General features: G+C 47.8%; 1 protein-coding gene across 1 annotated transcript in view; it reads right to left on the bottom strand.

Moving 5' to 3' along the window:
- Window positions 1-1,685: 1,685 nt before the first annotated feature.
- The window catches only part of LOC124605871 (caldesmon-like), a 103,144-nt gene continuing 86,721 nt past the window's right edge, over window positions 1,686-18,108 (bottom strand). The window contains exons 2-5 of the mRNA XM_047137818.1: window positions 11,844-12,508; window positions 8,775-8,881; window positions 6,221-6,831; window positions 1,686-1,714 (exon numbers count right to left, since the gene is read on the bottom strand). Coding sequence (XP_046993774.1) covers window positions 1,686-1,714; window positions 6,221-6,831; window positions 8,775-8,881; window positions 11,844-12,508 — 1,412 coding nt within the window. The remainder of the gene's footprint in view (window positions 1,715-6,220; window positions 6,832-8,774; window positions 8,882-11,843; window positions 12,509-18,108) is intronic.

An 18,108-nucleotide genomic window follows, 5' to 3' on the forward strand; every position in this document is an offset into this window, starting at 1 on the left:
AGGTTAGAAAAGAAAACGAGATATATACAGCTGTGCAGAGATCACATCTGCAAATAGTGAAGGAGGATAGGGAGGGCCTGCAGAAAGCCTCCATACCAACATTCACTATCAGCAGGTGTAAATTCTGCAAAACTGTATATATCTCCTTTACTTTTCTAACCTAGGTGGAGCAGGACTGGTATGGGCCCTTTCTATTCTTTTCACCTAGGTTAGAAAAGTAAAGGAGATATACTCAGCTGTGCAGGAATTACATCTGCAGATAGTGAATGTTGGTTAGGACACTTTCTGCAGCCCCCCCCCCCCCCCCCCCCCCCTGTCCTCCTTCACCTAGGTTAGAAAATAATGGAGATATATACAGCTGTGTAGAAATTAAATCTGCAGGTAGTGAACGTTGGTAGAGGGGCTTTCCACAACCCCTTCAAGTCCTCCTTCACCTTGGTTAGAAAATAAAGGAGGTATATACAGCTGTGCAGAAATTACATCTACATATGGTGAATGCTGTTATGGAGGCTTTCTGCAGCCCCTTCCAGTCCTCCATCACCTAGGTTAGAAAATAGAGGAGATATATACAGCTATGCAGAAATTACATCTACATATGGTGAATGATGGTATGGAGGCTTTCTGCAGGCTCTTCCAGTCCTCCTTCACCTAGGATAGAAAATAAAGGATATATATACAGCTGTGCAGAAATTACATCTACATATGGTGAATGCTGTTATGGAGGCTTTCTGCAGCCCCTTCCAGTCCTCCATCACCTAGGTTAGAAAATAGAGGAGATATATACAGCTATGCAGAAATTACATCTGCAGATAGTGAATGTAGGTAAGGAGGCTTTCTGTAGGCCATTTTTGTCCTTCACCTAGATTAGAATAAAAGGAGATATATACAGCTGTGCAGAAATTACATCTGCAGATAGTGAATGTTGGTACGGAGGTATTCTGCAGCCCCTTCCAGTCCTCCATCACCTAGGTTAGAAAATAAAGGATGTATATACAGCTGTGCAGAAATTATATCTACATATGGTGAATGCTGGTATGGAGGCTTTGTGCAGGCCCTTCCAATCCTCCTTCACCTAGGTTAGAAAATAAAGGATATATATACAGCTGTGAAGAAATTATATCTACATATGGTGAATGCTGGTATGGAGGCTTTGTGCAATCCCTTCCAATTTTCCTTCACCTAGGTTAGAAAATAAAATATATATATACAGCTGTGCAGAAATTACATCTGCAGGTAGTGAACGTTGGTGGGGTAGCTTTCTACAGCCCCTTCAAGTCCTCCTTCACCTAGGGTAGATAATAAAGGAGGTATATACAGCTGTGCAGAAATTACATCTTCTGGTAGTGAATGTTGGTAAGGAGGCTTTCTGCAGCCCCCTCCAGTCCTCCTTCACCTAGGTTAGAAAATAAAGGAGATATATACAGCCGTGCAGAAGTTACATCTGCAGATAGTGAATGTTGGTAAGGAGGCTTTCTGCAGCCCCTTCCAGTCCTCCTTCACCTAGGTTAGAAAATAAATTAGGTATATACAGCTGTGAAGAAATTACATCTAAATATGGTGAATGCTGGTAAGGAGGCTTTCTGCAGGCCCTTCGAGTCCTACTTCACCTAGGTTAGAAAATGAAGGAGATATATACAGCAGTGCAGAAATAATATCTACAGATGGTGAATGATTGTAGGGAAGCTTTATGCAGCTTCTTCCAGTACTTCTTCACCTAGGGTGAAAAATATTGTAGTTATATACAGTTGTGTAGTAAACTTATCAAAAAATGGTGTATGTTTTTTCAAATAAGCTTTCTTTAACATCTTCCGGTATTTCTTCACCTTGGTAGGAAAAAACATGAACCATGCATCTGTGTTGTAACTATACCTATGATGGTGAATATTGGTGAGGAAGCTTTCTGCGACACCTTGCAGTACTTCTTCTCCTATGGTAGAAAATAAAGTAAATATACACAGCTGTACGGTAACTATACCTAATGATGGTGAATCTTGGTAAGAAAGCTTCTGCGGCTCCTTCCAGTAATTTCCCCCTGTGGGTCCAAGGGTTAGAAAAGGCCCGAGATATTCCTGCCTGTCATAAGTGGTGACTAAAGGGAGTCCTTCCCGCTCAAGGGGGTAGTTTGCCACTGCGTCTGGAGATGGATGGTTCCGCGAATTCTATTTGTGGTCATTTTGGTTTTTCACTTATTCTGGTTCCTTACTTCCTTTGTTTGGTTCCTATCTTTGTCCTTCTCCCTCTCACTGTCTTCCTTACTTTTCCCCTCGCCTTCTTCTCTTTGCTTTCTTCTCCTTGCTTTCTTCTCCTTGCCTTCTTCTCCTTGCCGTCTTCTCCTTGGCTTCTTCTCCTTGCCTTCTCGTTGCTTTCTTGTCACCCTCTGGTGCCCGCCTTGTCGTTTGAGACAGTCTGTCCTTTCTCTCCCTCTCTCCCTTTTTTTTTTCCTCTTCTTCTTTCCTCCATTTTCCTGCCTGAAGGCAGACCCACAGGTTTGTACACATAGCCAGTGATGGGGTGACGCGTTATTCCTCGCCCTGGGTAGACAAGTAAGGCACGCACGTACCCCCTGGTAAAGGCCAGGCCCAGGGAAGTGTGACTGCCTGAGCTGACACATTTTGAGCATGGTGATTGTTCTCTCAGTCCGTTTCTCTGTGTGACCTGAGGTGTAAACATTCACCTAAGATGGAGCGCGCAATCCGCAATGGATTTCTCTTCTTCTTCTCTTTCAACTTCTGCCGAAATATGGATCCTTGACTAGCCATCAGTGACAAAAGTACTACCGCCTGCCCCAAAGTTCCTCGTAGTTTCTCGATGTGAGGACGGAAAGGATTTTTCATCTGTCAACCCTTTCGTTATCCAAAAGGGCGTAGATGCCATAGCTGGATCTGTCAAGTCTTGTACCAGGATGCGTAACGGTACCTTGTTATTAGAAACTGAGAGTGCCTTTCAGGCACAAAAACTGCTTCGCGCCACACTCCTGTACACGTTCCGTGTCCCAGTGGTGGCTCACTGCACTTTGAATTCGTTGCGTGGTGTGGTATATACTAGATCACTCAACGGATTGACTGACAAGTAGATTCAGTCTTTACTCACTGGGCAGGGCATGACGGCTGTCCATAAGGTCATGGAAAAGGTCAACAATGACCTTGTACCGACCCAGACACTTTCCCTGGCCTTTGACAGTGTTCAGCTGCCATCGCGCATCAAAGCGGTCTACGACGTTATTTCTATTTGCCCCAATGTCCCGACACCTACGCGCTGCTACCAGTGTCAGCATTTTAATCACACTCGCCAGTCTTGTTCTAATGTGGCTAAATGTGTCACTTGTGGCAGGGATGCCCATGAGGGTGACTGTCCACCTCCATCTCCTCATTGTGCGATCTGTCAGGGTGACCATGCAGCGTCCTCTCGTGACTGTCCAATATACAAGGATGAACGCTGTATCCAGGACATTCGTGTCAAAGTGAAAGTGTCCACCTCAGCTGCTCGCAAGCTATTTGCTAGTAGGAATCCCACACTGCTCCCAGTGTGGAAATACAGTACTGTCCTCGCTTCTCCTCGGACTACCAGGGAGGTGGCGACGCAGACATGCAATCTGACATTCAGCACTACGGTCGTCCGTTCGGCCAGTGCTAAGATCGCCCGGTCAATGTCTCCTCTTCCTCCCCTCACCCCTAAGACACAAGCACCTTCATCAGCTTCTGCCAAGACGAAGACCCAGAAGTCAGATGTACAGGCCTTCAAGAAAGAACCGTCCCATGCAGACCTGCTACGTACATCAAACTCCCAGCCATCGACCAGTATTTCCACTAAATGACCTTCCAAGAAGGCTCATAGGAAGCAAATTTCTCCTTCTCCGCCATGGCGCGTTTCTTCTCCTGTGCCACGCAGCGGTTGCCGCCCCAGGCCGTCGTCCATTTTGCCTGGCCACACCGCTGGTAGCCAAACATCTGACCATTCAACGGCGGAGGAAGCTCCCCCTTTTGGCCATCTTAACAAGATGGCAGACGAACCTATTGAACCAATGGACAATGACTCTCCGCCTATTGGTAGCGGTAGCAGTGCTCGCTTGAAGCCAGGCCCTCAGCGGCCTTCGAGATGACCCCTTCTTGCTTCACATTTCTCTTTTTCTTCTCACGATGGCACTTATTCACTGGAATATTCGCAGCATTCACTTCCACCGAGAGGACTTGAAGTTGCTGCTCTGTTTGCACCGTCCGCTCGTTGTAGCCCTCCAGGAAACGAAGCTGCGCCCATGCAATCAAATTGCCTTTGCACACTACACCTCTGTGTGTTTTGACCTACCCTCTGTGACAGGTATTCCCGCTCATGGAGGGGTTATGTTGCTGGTCCAGGATGAGATTTACTATGATCTCATCACATTGCACACCGGCCTGCAGGCAGTTGCTGTCTGAATTACTCTCCCCACTTTTACATTTTTCATTTGTACCGTTTACACTCCATCGTTGTTTGCCATTACCAGGGCAGACATGATGCAAATTATTGCTCAGCTACCTGCACCATTTTTGTTAACTGGAGCCTTCAGTCCCCACCATCCCCTTTGGGGCTCTCCAGCATCCTGCCCGAGGGGCTCCCTGTTAGCAGACCTTTTCAGCCAGCTCAATCTTGTCTGCCTCAATACTGGCGCCCCTACTTTTCTTTCGGACACATCTCACACCTGTTCCCATTTAGACCTCTCTATATGCACTACCCAACTTGCACACCGGTTTGAGTGGTATGCACTTTCTGATACATATTCGAGGGACCACTTCCCGTGTGTCATCCATCTCCTGGATCATACCCCCTCTCAGTGCTCAACATGTTGGAACATCTCCAAAGCAGACTGGGGGCTCTTCTCTTCCAGAGCGAACTTTCGGGATCAAGCCTTCACAAGTTGCAATAGTCAGGTCACACACCTCGTGGAAGTTATTCTCACTGCTGCTGAATATTCCATCCCTCACACTACTTCTTCTCCACGTCACGTACCGGTCCCCTGGTGGACCACAGCATGTAGACACTTTACGTGCTCGTCGATGTGCTTTATGCACCTTTAAACACTACCCTATGGTGGCGAATTGTATCAATTATAAACAATTACATGCACAGTGTCGTCGTGTTATTAAAGAAAGCAAGAAAGCCAGCTGGGCTTCTTTCACAAGCACCTTCAACAGTTTTACTCCTTCTTCTGTTGTCTGGGGTAGCCTGCACCGGCTATCTGTCACTAAGGTCCACTCACCAGTTTCTGGCTTGACGGTCGCGAATGATGTCCTTGTCGCCCCTGAGGATGTCTCCAATGCCTTCGGCCGCTTTTTCGCAAAGGTTTCGAGCTCCACTCATCACCACCCTGCCTTCCTCCCCTGAAAACAGGCAGAGGAGGCAAGGCCACCTAACTTTCGCTCCTCGAATCGTGAAAGTTATAATGCCCCATTCACTATGCGGGAATTCAAAAATGCAGTTGCCCGGTCATGGTCCTCTGCTCCAGGCCTGATTCTATTCATATTCAGATGCTGAAGAACCTTTCTCCTGCGGGTAAAGGTTTTATTCTTAGTACTTACAATCACATCTGGATTGAGGGTCATGTTCCCACATGCTGGAGCAAGTCTATTGTGTGCCGAATCCTACTCTGGGGTAGGACAAGCACTTGCTCTCCAGTTATCGACCCATCTCTCTTACCAGCTGTGTCTGCAAGGTGAAGGCGTGAATGGTCAACTCTCGTTTGGTTTGGCTGCTTGAATCTCGACACCTATTTACCAATGTAATATGTGGATTCCGTAGGCGCCGCTCTGCTGTTGACCATCTGGTTACCTTGTTGACCTTCATTATGAATAACTTCTTGCGGAAGCGCCCAACCACGGCTGTGTTCTTTGATTTGGAGAAGGTTTACAACACCTGTTCGAGAGTGGGCATTCTCCTCACCATGCATACATGGGGCCTTTGCGGTCACCTCCCTCCTATTATCCATGCCTTTTTAATGGATCGACAATTCATGGTACGTGTGGGTTCTGTCCTGTCAGATGCCTTTCCCCAGGAGAATGGGGTGCTACAGGGATCAGTTTTGAGTGTCGCTCTCTTCGCCATAGCGATCAATCCAATAATGGATTGCCTCCCAGCTGATGTGTCAGGCTCCCTTTTCGTGGACGATTTTACCATCTATTGCAGTGCACAGCGTACATGTTTCCTGGAGCACTGTCTTCAGCACTGTCTTCAGCACTGTCTTCAGCACTGTCTTCAGCACTGTCTTCAGCACTGTCTTCAGCACTGTCTTCAGCACTGTCTTCAGCACTGTCTTCAGCACTGTCTTCAGCACTGTCTTCAGCACTGTCTTCAGCACTGTCTTCAGCACTGTCTTCAGCACTGTCTTCAGCACTGTCTTCAGCACTGTCTTCAGCACTGTCTTCAGCACTGTCTTCAGCACTGTCTTCAGCACTGTCTTCAGCACTGTCTTCAGCACTGTCTTCAGCACTGTCTTCAGCACTGTCTTCAGCACTGTCTTCAGCACTGTCTTCAGCACTGTCTTCAGCACTGTCTTCAGCACTGTCTTCAGCACTGTCTTCAGCACTGTCTTCAGCACTGTCTTCAGCACTGTCTTCAGCACTGTCTTCAGCACTGTCTTCAGCACTGTCTTCAGCACTGTCTTCAGCACTGTCTTCAGCACTGTCTTCAGCACTGTCTTCAGCACTGTCTTCAGCACTGTCTTCAGCACTGTCTTCAGCACTGTCTTCAGCACTGTCTTCAGCACTGTCTTCAGCACTGTCTTCAGCACTGTCTTCAGCACTGTCTTCAGCACTGTCTTCAGCACTGTCTTCAGCACTGTCTTCAGCACTGTCTTCAGCACTGTCTTCAGCACTGTCTTCAGCACTGTCTTCACTCCTGAAGTGTCGCCAATGGCTTCCGTTTTTCTGCTGCGAAGACAGTCTGTATAAACTTCTGGCGCTACAAAGAGTTTCTCCCACCATCCTTGCAACTCGGTCCCGTTGCTCTCCGATTCGTGGAGACAACAAAATTTTTAGTTCTTACATTTGACAGGAAACTTAGCTGGTCTCCACATGTGTCATATTTGGCTGCCCATTGTACCTGTTCCCTAAATGTCCTCTGTGTTCTCAGTGGTATGTCATGTGAAGCGGATCGAGCCGTCCTACTTCGCCTATATCGGTCGATCATCCGCTCACAGCTGGATAATGGGAGCATCGTATACTCCTCTGCATGGCCATCCATCTTACGCCGCATCAACTCTATACAACATCAGGGTTTACGTCTTGCGATCGGAGCGTTTTATACTAGTCCTTTCGAGAGTCTTTATGCTGAAGCCAGTGAATTGCCACTAACCTACCGGCGCAATATACTGCTTTGTCGGTATGCCTGTCGGCTATTGTCAATGCCCGACCACCTGTCTTATCGATCCTTTTTTAACGACTCGCGACCGTCAATAAGGGTTGTATGTCTCTGCCCTGCTACCCCCTGGAGTTCGCTTTTGTCGCCTCCTTCAGCACCTTGATTTTTTACTCCCTGCAACCTTTTGAGTGGGCGAGAGACAAACACCTCCTTGGCTTCAGGCTCAGGTTTGCGTTCACCTTGACCTTGGCGCGCTCCCAAAGGAGGTTAGCCCCACTTCGGTATACCGCTCCATTTTGTCGAACTTTGTTCGAAGTTCACTAATATGACCTTCATTTATACAGATGGCTCTAAGACCAATGAGGGTGTTGGGTGCTCTTTTAGTGTCGGGGCACACAGTTTCTAATACCGACTCCATGCCCATTGTTCAGTCTTCACAGCTGAGCTATTTTCCATCTACCAGGCTATTCTTTACATCTGCTGCCACCGACATTCTGATTATGTTATCTGCTCCGAATCCCTGAGTGCCATCCAGAGCCTCAGTGATCCGTATCCGGTTCACCCTTTCGTGCACCGGATCCAACGCTCTCTTCAGTAGCTGGCGGACGACGGTTCTCTGGTTAGCTTTAGGTGGGTTCCTGGTCATGTCAGTATCCCTGGGAACGAAGCTGCAGATGCCGCGGCCAAGGCTGCGGTCCTCCAGCCTCGGACAGCTTCTTGTTGTGTCCCTTCATCAAATTGTAGCATTTTATTGCTGTGGCATGCCGATTGGTTTGCACTTACGGACAACAAGCTACAGGCCTTGAAACCTCTTCCCACAGCTTGGACGACCTATTCACGCCCTTCTCAGCTGGAGGAGGTCGTTTTGGCCCGGTTACAAATTGGACACTGCCGGTTCAGCCATCGCCATCTGCCGACGGCTGCGCCGACGCTGTTCTGTCCATGTGGGCAATTGCTGGCAGTATGCCACATTTTAATGTCCTGTCCAAATTTTAATACACTCCAAGTAATTATTAACCTAGGGTAGAAAATAATGGAGGTATATACAGCTGTGCGGTAACTATATCAGCAGATGGAGAATCTATGTCAATAAGCTTTCTGCAGCACCTTGAAGTACATTTTCATTTGCGGTAGAAGACAAAGGAGATACATACAGCTGTGCAGTAACTATATCTACAGATGGTGAATGTTAGTATTGAAGCTTCCTGCACCTCCTTCTAGTATTTCTTCACCTAGGGTAGAATATAAGTGTGATATATACAGCTGTGCCGGAAATGTATCTGCAGATTTTGGATGTTGGAAGTGAGCTTCCTGCAGCCTCTTCCATAACTTAGTCACCGAGGTTAGAAAACCTTTACAGTATGTACAGTTGTGCAGTAACTAAATCCGCAGATGCTGAGTGTTGGTAACAGAGCTTTCTGCACATTCTTCTATAACATCTTTGCCTTGGGTAGGAAATCATGGTGATACGTGCACCTGTGCTGTAACTATATTTGCGGGTTTTGAATGTTGGTAAGGAAGCTCTCTTCAGCTTCTTCCATAACTTCTTCTCCTAGAGTAGAAAGTGAAGGCTATATGTACAGCAGAGTACTATCAAGTGTGTTAATGATTAGTACCACACCTTTCAATTGGAGAAGAGGAGACATTGTACCCATCTTCAAAAAATACAATAAAAGGCTTTGGAAAAATCACAGAGGTATAACCCTTATGAGTCATACAGCCAAAATTTTTGAATTAATTTTACTAAATCGAATACGTTAAAACATATAAAACGGCTGAGTGAAGAACAGCATGGGTTTAGGAAAGGAAGAAGCACAATCAACCTAATATTTTCTGTCTATCAACTGGTGGAAGAAAGTTGGGAGTTTAAAAAAATAGTGATAATGGTTTTTATAGACAAAGAATATGGATGTGTCCCTGTTGACAGGGAAAGACTGTGGGATGAAAGAAGAAGATACATGTAGATGACAGATGCATTAATGTAATAAACTAAATGTGCAGAGAACACAATTGTAGAACTAGAACACCATTGGGGAACTCTGTTTACTTCCAAATAAGTCAAGCCCCCCTGCAGGTCCAGGGTAAGAATGGGCCCGAGGTATTCCTGCCTTTCGTAAGAGGCGACTAAAAGGAGTTTCATCCGTTTCGGCCTTCCATGTGATGGCCCCCCTTTGGTGTTTGACTTCCATTTTTCAAAATTCTACAGAAGTACTAGCCTTTTGGGGAAGGACGCCTTATGTGGTGTCTCACTGGTCCTCAGTGCACTAAGACCTTGGCACTCAGCATTGTAACGGCGTTGTAACCACACCCACTATTCCTCAAATTGGGCCTAAACGCCTGATGCGTTACGCAAGTTACGCCCATATTGCGTCCCCATCTGCACCTACGATCATGATGGACATTCCATGGCACCCGAAATCCAGCACAGTAGCCAGCCCGTTGTGGTGGGGTTGTCATGTACCCTCTAGGTTGTAGCCCCTGACTACACATGGATCGTACTGCCGATACCTGAGCTGTACCCTCCCCACGTCGGCCAAGGAGTAGATGCCCGTATCCTTGGGGCATCAGGACTCCCAGCAACAGTTGTCCTGCCAGGTGGCCCTTGCTGCGGCTGGGTGGCGCCCGTGGGGAGAGCCCCTGGTCAGAGTGGGTGGTATCGGGGCGGACGTTTCGCAGATGAAACGTCAACATGTATCAGGCCGCTCTGCGGCCGAGTCTTTTAAAAAGAAAGGTACTGTCTCTGGTTCTGGTTCTCCTGCCCTTTCCCCCTTGGCCACTCCCTGGGAGGAAGGACAGGCCCGCCGGCTTGGGGTGAAGTACCTCCCCCGCTATTTAGTCTATTCTCGGACCGATGGGGGGGACGTTTGCCACCTCCAAGCCCATGTTCTTTATCCAGCACATCGAGTACATCTTCTGGGAAATCGAGGCTCTCAGTAAAATGTGTTCGGGGTCCGTTCTTGTAAAGACCACCTCCGTCATACAGTCGGCAGCGCTCCAGGCATGTGACCGACTCGGGGACATCCCAGTGTCCATTGTCCTGCATCTGGCACTGAATAGGACGCAGGGGGTTATTTGTCATCGGGACCTCCTGCTGCAATCTGATGAGGAGCTCAGGGCCAACCTGGAGTGCCGAGGCGTGCATTTCATCTGGCGAGTCCAGCGCGGCCCCATAGACCGTCGCGTCGACACCGGGGCCTTTATCATCGCCTTCGAGGGGGACGTTCTCCCGGAGAAGGTAAAGGTGATGTGCTACTGGTGCGACGTGCGACCTTAGGTCCCGCCTCTTATGCGCTGCTTTCAGTGTTTGCACTTCGGGCACATGTCGTCACAATGTGAGGCTGAGCCCCTTTGTGGCGATTGTGGACGTCCTCTTCGTGAGGAACATACATACACCCCACCACCTCGGTGCATCAATTGTCCTGGCATCCACTCGCCTAGATCTTTAGACTGCCCCGCATATTAGATGGAGAAGAAGATTCAAGAATTAAAAACTTTGGATCATCTCCCTTATTCTAGGCCAGGAAGAAATATGACCGCCTCCATCCCGTGACGTTGACAACTTATTTGCATCAGTTGTGTCCACTCCTTCCACAGTATCCTCACCCCTATCCTGTCCCCCCTCCACCTCCTCACCCCATCCGAGGTCTATGCCTCTGCCTCCCAAATCCCTCCCTTCCAAATCCACCTCCCTCACGGCCCCTGCCCCCTCTGCCCCAGGGGGAACCCTTCCTCCTCCTCCTCCTCCCCCTCCGCCGCCTGAGAAGCGATCCTCTTCTCAGGCGTCCATCGGGGAAACGATCTGGACCCCGGCTTCTGAGGTCCGACGTTCCAAAATGGTCCACGCGTGTGAGGACCTTCTTCGGGTCCAGCCCACCATCCCTGTTCCTCATCGGACTTCCAAGAAGGCCTCCAAGAAGAAGTCTTTATTCCCCTCTCCACCCCGGCCCGTTTCGTCTGATGCTCCATCCGCGAGTCGCTGCTCCCAGCCATCCTCAGTTTCACCGGGACACTCTGCTGCCAGGCGCTCAGCTGGCCTCTCATCGGCGAATGATGCTGCCCCTCCTACGCAATCCGGGAAAGTGGCCGCAGCTGGCGATGCCTCGATGGAACAGGATCCGCCTCCCGCCGGATGTAGTGTTGTTCCCTCGAACCTGGCCTCCGCGGCCGTCAAGGTGACCCGCTCTTCACCCGTTTCGTTCCCTTTTTTTCTGACTAGCGATGGCTTTATTACATTGGAACATAAGAGGTATTCGATCCAATTGGGAGGAATTACAACTGCTCCTCTGCCTGCACTGTCTGCTCGTCCTTGGTCTGCAGGAAACCAAGGTGCGCCCAACTGACCGTATTGCTTTTACCCACTATACCTCGGAGCGGTCTGACCTCTCCCCTGCGGACGGTATTCCAGCTCATGGTGGGGTCATGTTGCTCGTTCGGGATGATGTCTATTACCATCCCATCCCATTGACCACCACACTCCAAACAATAGCTGTCCGTATTACTCTTTCTGTCTTTACTCTTTCTGCCTTTACTCTTTCTGCCTTTACTCTTTCTGCCTTTACTCTTTCTGCCTTTACTCTTTCTGCCTTTACTCTTTCTGCCTTTACTCTTTCTGCCTTTACTCTTTCTGCCTTTACTCTTTCTGCCTTTACTCTTTCTGCCTTTACTCTTTCTGCCTTTACTCTTTCTGCCTTTACTCTTTCTGCCTTTACTCTTTCTGCCTTTACTCTTTCTGCCTTTACTCTTTCTGCCTTTACTCTTTCTGCCTTTACTCTTTCTGCCTTTACTCTTTCTGCCTTTACTCTTTCTGCCTTTACTCTTTCTGCCTTTACTCTTTCTGCCTTTACTCTTTCTGCCTTTACTCTTTCTGCCTTTACTCTTTCTGCCTTTACTCTTTCTGCCTTTACTCTTTCTGCCTTTACTCTTTCTGCCTTTACTCTTTCTGCCTTTACTCTTTCTGCCTTTACTCTTTCTGCCTTTACTCTTTCTGCCTTTACTCTTTCTGCCTTTACTCTTTCTGCCTTTACTCTTTCTGCCTTTACTCTTTCTGCCTTTACTCTTTCTGCCTTTACTCTTTCTGCCTTTACTCTTTCTGCCTTTACTCTTTCTGCCTTTACTCTTTCTGCCTTTACTCTTTCTGCCTTTACTCTTTCTGCCTTTACTCTTTCTGCCTTTACTTTTTCTGTTTGTACCGTCTACACTCCATCGTCATCCGCAGTCAGACGGGCTGACATGATGCACCTGATTGTTCAGCTTCCTCCGCTGTTTTTATTGTTTGGCGTCTTCAATGCCCATCATCCCCTTTGGGGCTCTCCTGCATCCTGTCAGAGAGGCTCACTCTTGGCGGGTGTCTTCGACCATCTCAATCTCGTCTGCCTCAATATTGGCGCCCCGACTTTCCTCTCAGACTCTACTCATACCTACTCCCACTTGGACCTCTCGATCTGTTCTACCACTCTTGCCCCCTCGGTTCGAGTGGTATGTCCTTTCTGACACCTATTCGAGCGACCACTTCGCCTGTGTCGTTCGTCTCCTGCACCACACCCCATCCCCACGTCCTTCGAGCTGGACCATACCGAAAGCTGACTGGGGACTTTACTCCTCCCTGGCGACCTTTCCGGACCACGATTTTCTCAGTTGTGACAGTCAGGTCGAATACCTCACGGCTGTTATCATCAATGCTGCCGAATGTTCCATTCCTCGTACTACCTCTTCTTCATGTCGCGTTTCCATCCCCTGGTGGAATGAGGCTTGTAGAGACGCTATCCGTGCTCGACGACGTGCTTTACGCACCTTTCGCCGCCATCCTACGTTGGCGAATTGTATTGGATACAAACGGTCCGAGTGCAATGCTGTAGAGTCATCAAAGACAGCAAAAAAAGCTTGTTGGGCCTCTTTCACCAGCACTTTTAGCAGTTTTACTCCCTCTTCTGTCGTCTGGGGTGGCCTACTCCGGCTGTCAGGCATTAAGGCCCACTCCTCGGAACCTGGCCTGACTTCAGGTAATGAGGTCCTTGTTGATCCTGTGGATGTCTCCAACGCCTTCGGCCGCTTTTTCAGGGAGGTTTCAAGCTCCGTCCATTACCACACTGCCTTCCTTCCCAGGAAAGAGGCAGAAGAGGCTCAGCGGCCTTCCTTCCACTCGCTGAGTGTGGAAAATTATAATGTCCCCTTTACTATGCGGGAACTCGAACGTGCACTTGCACTGTTCCGGTCCTCTGCTCCGGGGCCAGATCCCATTCACGTTCAGATGCTGGCACACCTTTCTCCGGCAGGCAAAAGCTTCCTTCTTCGTACCTACAATCGCGTCTAGACCGAAGGTCAATTCCCCATGCGTTGGCGTGACGCCGTCATTGTTCCTATACCCAAACCTGGGAAGGATAGACACCTTCCTTCTAGTTACCACCCCATTTCTCTTACAAGCTGTGTCTGTAAGGTGATGGAGCGCATGGTTAATGCTCGGTTAGTTTGGATTCTTGAATCTCGACGGCTACTTACCAATGTTCAATGCGGCTTTCGTCGCCGCCGCTCCGCTGTTGACCACCTTGTGACCTTGTCGACATTCATCATGAACAACTTTTTGTGAAAGCGTCAAATGGTAGCCGTGTTCTTCGATTTGGAGAAGGCTTATAATACCTGTTGGAGAGGAGCTAACCTCCGCACTATGCACAGGTGGGGTCTACGCGGTCGCCTGCCCCTTTTTATTGATTCCTTTTTAACAGATCTAAAATTTAGGGTATGTGTGGGTTCCGTATTGTCCAACGTCTTCCTCCAGGAGAACGGAGTGCCTCAGGGCTCCATCTTGAGCGTAGCCCTTTTTGCCATAGCGATCAATCCAATTATGGATTGCATTCCACCTAATGTCTCGGGCTCACATTTTGTCGATGACTTCACGATCTACTGCAGTGCCCAGACAACATGCCTCCTGGAGCACTGCCTTCAGCATTGTCTAGACAGCCTATACTCATGGAGTGTGGCAAATGGCTTCCGGTTCTCTGAAGAGAAGACGGTTTGCATCAACTTTTGGTGATATAAAGTGTTCCTTCCGCCATCCTTACATCTCGGTCCTGTTGTTCTCCCCTTCATGGAAACAACTAAGTTTCTAGGGCTCACACTGAACAGGAAACTTTGTTGGTCTCCGCACGTCTCTTATTTGGCTACCCGTTGTACATGTTCCCTTAATGTCCTCGGAGTTCTTAGTGGTTAATCTTGGGGAGCGGATCGCACTGTCCTGCTTTGCTTGTATCAGTCCATAGTCCGATCAAAGCTGGATTATGGGAGCTTCGTCTATTCGTCTGCTCGGCCATCCCTCTTATGCCGTCTCAACTCCATCCACCATACGGGGTTATGACTTGCGACCGGAGCATTCTACACTAGTCCCGTCGAGAGTCTTTATGCTGAAGCTGCCGAATTACCATTGACCTACCGGCGCAACGTACTGCTTTGTCGGTATGCCTGCCGGCTGTTGTCATGCCCGACCACCCCTCTTATCAGTCCTTCTTCGCCGATTCTCTCGACCGCCAGTATGGGTTGTATATGTCTGCCCTGCTGCCCCCTGGAGTCCACTTTCATCGCCTGCTTCGACAATTGGATTTTGGCCTCCCTACCACCTTCAGAGAGGGTGAGAGCCGGACACCACCTTGGCTCCAGGCTCCGGTTCATATTTATCTCGACCTCAGCTCACTCCCGAAGGAGTGAACTCCGGCCGCAGTGTATTGCTCACGGTTTGTCGAACTTCGTGCGTGACTTGCTAGTCACACCTTTATTTACACTGATGGCTCGAAAACTGATGATGGTGTCGGCTGTGCCTTTGTCATCGGGGCTGTCGCCTTTAAATACCAGCTCCTCGACCAACGTTCCAGCTTTACGGCCGAGCTTTTTGCTCTACATCAGGGCGTTCAGTACGCCCGCCGCCACCGCCATTCATCGTATGTACTCTGCTCTGATTCACTCAGTGCTCTTCAGAGCCTTGGAGCTCCATATCCGGTCCATCCCTTGGTGCAATGGATCCAGCAGTCCCTCCATTCTTTTGCTGCAGATGGCTCTCCTGTCAGCTTTCTGTGGGTTCCCAGCCATGTAGGAATGCCTGGGAATGAGGCTGCTGATGCTGCAGCCAAGGCTGCAGTCCTCCTGCCTCGGTCAGCCTCCCATTGTGTCCCGTCATCTGACGTTAGTGGGGTTGTTTGTAAGAGGCTTGTGTCGTTGTGGTGGGATACTTGGTCATCACTTCAAGGAAACAAGCTCCGGGCAGTAAAACCATTCCCAACTGCTTGGACAACATCCTCTCGACCATCTCGGTGAGAAGAGGTCCTTCTGACCAGGTTGCGGATTGGGCATTGCCGGTTTAGCCACCACTACCTGCTCCCCAGTGACCCAGCCCCGCAGTGCTCTTGTGGTCATGCATTAACAGTGCGCCATGTTTTATTGCTGTGTCCCCGTTTTAGTCAATCTCGTGTTGTCCTGTCTCTGCCATCTACTTTACAGGCTATTTTAGCTGATGACGCTCGAGCAGCTGCTTGTGTTCTTCATTTCATTATTTTGACTGGCTTGTCCAAAGACATCTAACTCTTTCACTTATTTTATCTGCATCTCTGTAAGAACTTTCTGGTGTGTGTCCCCCCCCCCCCCCCATGAGTTTTACTAGATTCTATGTGCTCTAACAATTGTGACTGGGCGCTAATGACCTCAGTAGTTGAGTGCTCTTAAACCCCCCCCCCCCCCCCCCCACCCAAAAAAAAAAAAAAAGTCAAGGACTTAAACAAGGAAGTATTCTATCTCCTGCACATTTTAATGTTGTGAGGAAGGGAATGAATAGGGCAGTTGGAGGTACAGTAAAAGAGAAAGACAAAATGATGATTTTTGCAGATGATATGGCAATATGGGGCAATAAAGAGGTAGATGTACAGTTACAACTTGATGTGTGGAAGGTAATAATAAAATAGTATGGATTAAAAATAAATAAAGATAAGAGTGAAGGGATGGTATTTGGAAGAGAGAAAGGGATTAAAGGAAATATTACCTTCAATGGAGAACCCCTCACATTGGTAGAAAGTTTCTGTTATGTAGGTATTGAGGTATTGAAGTATCTAAGGATGGAAGAATAACAAACGATATTAATAGGAGGTTACACAATGGAGCCAATTTCGAACAAACAATAAATCACCCGATTTGGAATAAGGAAGTTTCAGAAAAAGCAAAACTTCTTATGTATAAGATTTTTACTTTCCTATTGTACCTATGCTGGAGAAACATGGGAAATGACAGAAAGGAACAGAAACAGGAGCAGTCCGCAAGCAGGGGAAATGACATTTCTCAGAACAGTTAAGGGAAAAACAGGAATTTAGAGATTAGGAAGGACCTTAAACAGGAAAGTACAAGAGAAAAAATTGAAGAAAAAAAGAGATTAAGATGGTTTGGGCATGTTAAGAGGATGCACCGGCAGAGACACCCCAAAGTTATGGAAGAACTAAAGATGGATGGACAAAGACATAGAGGGCACCAAAAAACACAGTGGAAAATGGCAGTGAGATTATCTGTCAAAACGAGACATGTGACCTGGTGGCAAGTGGAGGAAAAAGAATGGTGGGAGGACCAAGCCAAATGGAGAGGACTCGTCAGTACTGGGACCCAGCAGTAGCTGGAGCGGATTACGAATATTGATAGATGTATGTTCAGCTGTGTAGTAAGTATATTTGCAGAAGGTGAATGTTGGTACGGAACCTTACTGCAGCATCTTCTATAAGTTTTTTGCATAGAGTAGAAAATCGGGAAATATATATAGCTGTGCTGTAACTATATCTGTAGGTGGTGAGTCTTGGTAACGAAGCTTTCAGCAGCTTCGTCCATAACTTCCTAACACAGGGTACAAACTCAAGGCACTATGTACAGCTATGCAGTAACTACATCAGCAGATGGTGAATGTTAGTAAAGAAGCTTCCTGCAACTTCTTGCATAACTTCTTCATCTAGGGTAGAAAATCGAGGCTATACATAAGACTGTGCAGTAACTATACCTGCAGATGGTGAATGTTGGTAAGGAAGCTTTCTGCAGCTTTTTTACAAGTCTTCTTCACCTAGGGTAGAAAATGAAGGTGCTGTGTACAGCCGGCAGTAATTATATCTGTTGATGGTGAATGTTGGAAAGGAAGCTTTCTGCAGCTTCACCCTTAACTTCTTCACCTAGGGTAGAATATCGAGCGATATGTATTGCTGTGCAGTAACGGTATCTGCAGATGCTGAATGTTGGTAATGAAGCATTCTGAAGCTTGTTCCATAACTTCATCATCTATGGTAGAAAATCAAAGTGGTATATTCAGCTAAAGCTGTAACTATATCAACACATGGTGACTGTCGGTAGGAAGCCTTCTGCAGCTTCTTCTATAAGTTTTTTGCATAGGGTAGAAAATTGGGGCGTTAACTATATCTGCAGATGGTGAATGTTGGTAAGGAAGCACTCTACAGCTTATTGCATAACTTCCTCACCTATTGTACTAAGTCATGGTGATATGCACAGCTGTGCTGTAACTATATCTTCAGATAGTGACTTATGGTAGAGAAGCATTCTGCAGTTTGTTTCATAATTTTTTCACCTAGAGTAAGGAATCAAGAGCGATGTGTGGCAATAACTACACCTACAGATAGTGGCTGATTGTAAGGACGTTTTTGCAGCTGTTTTTGTAAATTTTTGCTCAGGTCAAGAATCATTGGTGACATGTACAGCTGTGGAATAACTATATCTAGAGACAGTGACTGGTGGTACATCTTTCATAAATTTTTTCAGCTC

Source organism: Schistocerca americana, chromosome 3 (assembly GCF_021461395.2).
Source record: "Schistocerca americana isolate TAMUIC-IGC-003095 chromosome 3, iqSchAmer2.1, whole genome shotgun sequence".
Lineage (NCBI taxonomy): Eukaryota > Metazoa > Arthropoda > Insecta > Orthoptera > Acrididae > Schistocerca > Schistocerca americana.